Source organism: Fukomys damarensis, unplaced genomic scaffold (genome assembly GCF_012274545.1).
Source record: "Fukomys damarensis isolate Sample0158 unplaced genomic scaffold, DMR_v1.0_HiC HiC_scaffold_5, whole genome shotgun sequence".
Lineage (NCBI taxonomy): Eukaryota > Metazoa > Chordata > Mammalia > Rodentia > Bathyergidae > Fukomys > Fukomys damarensis.
In genome coordinates, this window is record NW_022900917.1 from 20,299,773 (window position 1) to 20,307,378 (window position 7,606).

General features: G+C 37.7%; 1 protein-coding gene across 8 annotated transcripts in view; it reads left to right on the top strand.

The window, feature by feature from the left end:
* Positions 1-7,606, top strand: part of Rad54b (RAD54 homolog B) — a 92,306-nt gene that overhangs the window by 56,965 nt on the left and 27,735 nt on the right. For all 8 annotated transcript variants that reach the window (XM_033760090.1, XM_033760085.1, XM_010619671.2 and 5 more), the window contains one exon: positions 6,528-6,722. In XM_033760090.1, coding sequence (XP_033615981.1) covers positions 6,528-6,722 — 195 coding nt within the window. The remainder of the gene's footprint in view (positions 1-6,527; positions 6,723-7,606) is intronic.

The window sequence follows — 7,606 nt, forward strand, 5'->3', positions numbered from 1 at the left end:
TTTTTTTTTTTTTTTTTTTTTTGTACTGAGGAACTGAGGACCTTGTGCTTGCAAGGTAGACACAGTGCTATACTGAGCTAAATCTGTGGCCCTACAACTTCTAATTTAACCAAAACATGGTCAGTCTTCTTGACTAAATGTTGATGAATTAATAGAATCTTGATAAAATTGAGTTATGCAGTCAGGCATGATGTCACACACTTGTTATCCCAGCATTCAGGAGGCTAAGGCAGGAGGATTGCCATGAGATTGAGACCAGCCTGGGGTACATAGTGGGGTACATGGACTACACAGGGAGTCTCTGTCTCAAAAAGCAAACAAAGAAACAAAACCCAGAAAAACCTTGGGTTGGTAGAAGCTATCATATGTAAGGTAACTGATGAATCACATCTTTGTTTTAAAGTTTACTTGGAAAATAAGTTGTAAAATGGACAGACAATAATAGTTACTTCCTAAAGCTGCTTTCTTAGTGAAAATTAATTTTTTTTAAAAAAGTTCCAGGGCTTGAACCCCAGGGTCTTGCACCGTCTGGCCTGGGGAAGTACTCTACCACTGGGCCACACACCAAACCCAGTATAACTCTTAATTATCATAATTATTTTTCAAGATGAAGTAAAAATGCACCTAGAGTAAAATGACAGTTTTAAAGAATACTTGTCTGGGAACAAAACAGACTCCTCTCAGGACTTGATAGTACAGTGGGAAAGGCTGACATTAAGTACTTTGTTACATGTTTATTGTTGATATAATAAAAAATTTTCACGTTTGAGCAACCAGAGAAATTTAGCCTGAGTAGCAGAGTGAGTAGAAGTTCACTTGGGTCAGCACACTAAGGAGAGACAGGCATGTTTCCTTCACAACCATAAAGATGAATGGATTTTGAGAAAAAGGGATATGTGATCAGGTTTACATTTAAAAATAGATAGTATATGTGGGATATGCTTCTTTAAAGAATAGAGCGGGCAAGGGAAGAAGAGCTCAGACCTGTTGTGAAGATCTTGCAATAGATCAGAAATCCTTAATGCATATTGAAGTAAGTGGAGTAAGTAATGGAAGAGATAAAATAGTGCATCACTCTGAGACTGTTACAGAGCAGCTGTGGTGAACCTATGGCATGTGTGCTGCAGCAGACTATCACTGAAAGCCCCAAAAGGCTTGCCATCACCATTATAGAAGGTTGAATTGTTTGGACTGTGATTCACTGGCAGTGGGACTGAAAATGTGGACAATGTCAAGAATTTTAATTTTCTGACATGAACAGTATATCCAAACAAATAAATGTGTATACATTCATGGGATGGTATTCAGGCATAAAAGGAAAAAATGCTAAAACGTGACCCTTGAATGCATTATGCTGAATAAAAGAGGCCAGTCACAAAGACCAAATATCATGTGATCCCATCTGTACGAAATGTCCAGAGCAGGGACATCCATAGAGATAGATTAGTGGTTGCTTAGGGCTAGAGTGTGGGCTTAGGAGTGGGAGTTTGGGTGATGATAGCTAAAAATATGGAATTCCTGTTTCAGTTGTTGGAAAGGTTTTAAAATTGTGGTGACAGTTGTACCTAATAGAATATTAAGAATGAATTCTACACTATAGTTGGAACTACGGTATGTGAACTATATCTCAATAAATGTGTTCAAAAATACATACAAGGGGAAGGGCCAAGGATTTAGCTCAGTGGTTCTGCTACCTGCCTCAAAAGCACAAGGTCCCGAGTTCAATCCCTGATACTAAAAAGAAAGAAAAAGAAAAACAACAAAACATGGGGAATGGGGGTGGGCAAGGTTGAGAAGGAGGAGAGGGCACTGAAAATGACCACAGTGTCATATATGTGTACCAGTTTCCAAAATGAACAATTATTATGTATCACAAATGTAAGCCAATTAAAATACAAACACACAACATATTAGATGGGCTAACATTTTTAAAGAAACTGAATACCAAGTGTTGAAAAAAGACATAGAGCAATTGGAAGTGTACCCTGTTGGAAAGAATATGAGACAGTGCTTTGGAAAAGAATTTGGAAGACTCTTACAAGTTAAACATACAACTGGAAACAGCCTCCCAAGAGCTGGGGTTCTGCGCATGAGCCAGTGAGCCCAACATGCCTTGGGATTGTTGTTGGTATTGTATCAACTGTGTTTATCATTTTGGGGAAGATTACTATCTTAAAATTTAATATTCTAATCCATTAAGCAGATGCTTTATTTAGATCTTAATTTCCTTCAACAGAGTTTTAAAATTCTTAGCGTAGAAGACTTGGATGCCTTTAGTTAGATATTTTTCTAAGTATCCATCTAATTCTTTTGGAGTTATTGTGAATAGGGTTTTAACATTTTAATTTTTGATTATTTCTTGCTAGTCTATAAGAATACAATTGATTTTTTTTTTTGCCCATGAACCTTGCATCCTGTGTCCCTGTTAAATGTTTTATTAAACTTAGCCGTTAGTGTTTAGAATCTATGGAAACAATCATACCATCTGCTAATAGTTACGGTTTTGTTTCTGCATTATTTTTTATTTTTTAAATTAATTGGCACATTTAAGGTATACAATATAGTGAGATTCATCATTAGAAATTTGCACCTTTACAAAATCCATCTTGGTTCTTATTTTTTCCCCATTCCCCTGCCCTCCTTTCAATCCCTCCACCCCGCCCTATCCACAAAGACTTTCCATTTTTTTCATTTTCTCATATTCTATTCCCTTAGCTCATTGTCAAAATACTAAGCAGCCATATGTTGCTGTTTGGGAGATATTTGTCTTCCTGAAATGCTTTTCCATAACTAATTACAAGCACCTTTGTAGCTTCAAATTCAAGGAGAGGTACCTAAAGGAATTAACACCCAAATTGGTTAATATACTCCATCTTTGGCAAGTTACAAGAAAATTATTTTGGCCTATATACCTGGAACATCTAACTCAAAGGTGTCCTCGGCTGGGCATGGTGGCGCACACCTGTAATCCCAGCACTTGGGAGGCTGAGGCAGGAGGATCGCTGTGAGTTCGAGACCAGCTTGGGCTACATAGTTCCAGGTCAGTCTCAAATACGTAGGGAGCCCCTGTCTCAAAAAACAAACAAAAAAAAAGGTGGCCTCAACTGCTGCGTATTGGCACCTTCATTGAAAATATATTTGCAAGTGAAAATTGGGATAATCACTTCATCTCCTATTTCTGCACAGTTTGAACCAACTCCATCACTAAGTGATAAAGTTTCATGTGGTAAAATCTGTAAGGATAAAAGGCTAGAAAAGAGCTGGACTACGGTCCTCACACCCTGATGTCAGCTGAAGGACTCCTTTGCCGTGTGGATGTCGTTGGGTGTATTGTTGCTTCTGTATTTCAAGTGTAAGAGACCTGCTTTCTCTCCATTCTAGGTTGTCTTCATAGTCTCAGGATCAAGGAGTAAAAACAAAAACCAAACTTTTGTTCCCTTTTCTATTCAGTTAAAAATAAACCTAGATTCAAACAAGGAAGAGGAGGGCTGGGTGGCTCAGAGGTTCCGCCACCTGCCTTTCAAGCCCAAGGACTCGAGTTTGATCCCCGGTACCAAAAAAAAAAAAAAAAAAAAAAAAAAAAAAAAAAAAATATTATTTTCTTTTTGTACCAGGGATCAAACTCAGGTCCTTGTGCTTGTGAGGCAGGCACTGGAACCACTGAGCTAAATGCCTGGCCCTAATTGTTTTTCATTTAATGGTGGAAGGATTGTCCTTGTGTGTAGAACTGGCAGTCACAGATATCAAATCTTAATCCGGAGGTTTTAGGAATGTGAACACGGTTGAATTATCTTCAGTCTCAGAGACTTGTGTGTAAGTCACCTTGAAAGCCACCTCCGAATTCAGCATGGTTTTCTTCTCTTTCCTTTGCCTTGATTTTTCTTTTTCATTTCACTTCTTTTATAATTAATGTAGATTAGCTCTGACTACCTGAGAGGCAGAGGGTCCAGCAAGACTTAGGGGCTTCTGGCAGAAACTGGACACTGGAGTCTCTAAGCTTGGTCTGTCTACTCTGACCCATTCTGGAGAGTAAATCCAAGTTAGTGCATTACCCTCGGGGAGAGCATTCTTAAAGATGACTTCCTGCTCTCCAACTTCTCAGGACTTCTCTCAGTGAACAAGTCTTGCCTACTGCATTTGAGAACCTAGCAGGGACAGAACCAGCAGGAGGACGCAGAGCCAGTCAGAGATGAAAGGAAGACACAGAGACAGTCATTTGACCGCAGGAAATTCATTCACCAGCACACACTGCTGCCTCTCCTACTGCATCAGCGAGCACAGGAGCATGAGAGAACTGAGCCTGGAGACTCTGGGAGTAGGGGGCGCTAGTGGTACTTTAGCTATTGGTATCTGGCCTAAGTTTCTGGGTCTCTACAGTTCTAAATTGGAAACACATCTGCAAAGATTAGCTCTTTTCTGATGATCTCAGCCCTAAGTGTTTTCCTGTCTTCCCTGTTTCTTATCTTTAGCCTATAAAGATTTGATTGGCTTATTGTAGTGCCTAAGATTACCAAGGCAATATGGAGTAGAAGGAGTCATTCTTCTTTATTTTATTTATTTATTTTGGAGACAGGGTCTTGTTATGTGTTCAGACTGCCCTTGAATTCTATATAGTCCAGGCTGGATTCATACTTGCACAAGATCCTCTTGCCTTAGCCTCCCACCTTGGCCTCCCAAGTGCTGGGATATCTTATTCTTTTTTTTTTTGTACCGGGGATTGAACTCAGGTCTTTGTGCTTGCAAGGCAGGCGGCGGAACCGCTGAGCTAAATCCCCGGCCCGGGATATCTTATTCTTGATATTGGAGTATTTCCTTTTTCCATTTTAATTATGCATTTTAAAAGCTAAAACATTGCTTTTTTTTTTTTTTGAGATAGGATCTTGGTATGAGCCAGCATTGGTCTTGAACTCAGATTTTCTGTGACAAACTCCCAAGTAGCTTGGATTAAAGGTATGCACCACCCTGCCCACTTGGCTACTTCTACTATTTGGTAGCTTCCCTGTGTCAGGAGTGTACTGTATAAAAGTTATAGGGAAGGGCTCTCCAGTTATGTGAGAATTGAGATTTTTGCTGTCTTGAGCTAGATTGTTTTTTATAGTCACTGAAAATTTAGTGTACAAATTAGGTGAGTAGGAGGAGCTAGAACTCTACATGGGGTTTGCAGTATTTCTCTTGGGATGTCAGTGTTTTGTGCTAATCCTAAAGGGGAAAGGAGGGAATAAGAGGAAATAAGGTGAAACGGAGGGGATTTTGTCTGTAGGTTCAAGTGTACTTTGAGTTAATATGATGGTGTTTTTGCATCAAAACGCTTAGGTTACCATTATGTAGAATGTCATATGTGCCTTTCAATCCTGTCATTGTTTTTTTGTTTGTTTATTTGTTTTGAAGACTGAGGTATAATTTACATTAATAAAAATACTTAACTCTTAAATGGTCAGTTTGGTGATTTTTTTCCTCCCTAATTTACCCACCTGTGTAACCATCACTCATAACAAGTTTTCTCCTGTCCTTTTTTAGTCAGTTCCTCAGTTCTAGAGGCAGGAACTACTATTTTCTGATTTCTGTCACCATATATTAATATTGTTGATACTGGTATGTTTTCTGTTAGGCTGTTTGGATATATTTCCATACGGTGATACTGGAAATGTTATTGAGAAAAGCAAACTTTACAAGAAAATTTTTATTTCCTGATCATATACTACTGAGTTTTTAGAATCATTGGACAAACCTGATTACTTTCTAATTAGGAGACACATGAATTTTAATGAAATTGTCTCATTCATATTTTGCTGTTTTACATTTTTTTTGGGGGGGTGCTGGAGATTGAACTTGGGTCCTTGGGCTTGAGAAGCAGGTGGTGGAACCACTGAGCTAGATCCCTGGCCCTACATTTGTTTTTATTTAAAATTATGTACTGGATGATCTAGTAATTACATTTCTGGATATATATGCAAAGAAAATAAAATCAGTGTATTGAAATACCTGCTTGCCCATGTTCATTTCTATATTATTCACACAGACAACATAGGAATTCAACCTAAGTGTCCATCAATGAAGGAATAGAAATAGAAATAGAAAACCATTCTGTAAAGAAGGAAATCTTGTCATTTGTGACAACATGTATAAATGTGGAGGGAATTAAAGCTAAGTGAAATAAGCCATGAGAGGCAGTTACTGTATGCTTCATCTCCAAGTAGAGTCTATGAAGATGAACTCAGGGAAGTAGAGAATGGAATGTGTTCTTGAGAAATTTCTTGAGTTCCAAAGTGTTTATAGTGATTATAATGTTACTCCACTTCAAACTGAGTTTATAAGACTCATGGATGATTACCTTCACTGAATTCATAGTTATACTACACCTGATATTTCAGTTTTCCAGTTTCTGAAATGGTAATATAAAAGTGATCAAATATTCTTTCATACTTTCCTTAAGACAGTCTGATATTTTTGTGCCCTTTTTTGTTTAAATGACTGATTACTTATACATTAAAGTCTTCTTTAATAACTTTTTATTTTTTTCATTCTAGTTCATTCAGCCCCTAAAGAAATAACAGAGTCTAAGGGACAAGAAGAGGAACTTGATAGTCTAGTTAAATATTTCAGTGTTGTTTGGTGCAAGGCTTCAAAGAAAAAGCACAAAAAGTGGGAAGGAGATGCTGTTCTTATTGTGAAAGGAAGGTCATTTATATTAAAAGATTTGGAAGGCAAAGACATTGGGAAAGGTATTGTGATATTAATAATGTTTCTGATTTTGCTTAGATATTGTATATATAGCTGGTTGCACAGTTGCAATATAAAGCAAGAGCGAGTTGGCCTTGTGTTTTCATGCTGCAACTGTATGATGCATACACCTCATAGTAGTGAGCCTGACAAGCTTGTGACATGCTAGCTTATGAAGGTGAATTCTGTCATTTTCTCCAAAACCAATCAGCCAGTTATATACTTGTTATGACATTCTGAGATTACATAGTCTGTCTTGGTGCACTTTTTCTTTTTTTGCAGAATGTTGTGATTTCATTTTATAAGGTGTTAATACCAAGATTCCAGTGATAGCCAACTTCAGTGCTACTCAGAGGACTGCTACTGATAAACTGAGCAAGGCAATAATGGCTAGGCCTGACCTAGGTTAATACATCTACATTGGAGATTGCCATTAATTTATGTTACAAAATGTTGCCAGAATAACTTGTACTAATACAACTTAGCCTATAAGTTCAGAATGCTTAATACCATAGGTTTTTCTGCATTGTCACTTACTCAATTTTGAGTGTGGCCAAATTATAAAATCTATACTATGTGTTCATGCATTCACTTAAAATATAGTTTTTATTTGTTTATTTTTGAGACAGAGTCTCACTATGTAGTTCAGTCTAGCCTTGAACTCATTATGTAGCCCAGGATGCCCTTAAACTTCCATTGCTGCCTCAGCTTCCAAATTACATGTATGTATGGATATGTATGTATGTATGTATGTATGTATTTTGGTAGTGGGGCTTGAACTTAGGAACTTGCACTTTCAAGGCAGGTGGCAGCGCCATTGAGCTAAATCCCTGGCCCTAGGCTACATTTTCTTTTTCTTTTTCTTTTTTTTTTTTTTTTTTTTTCC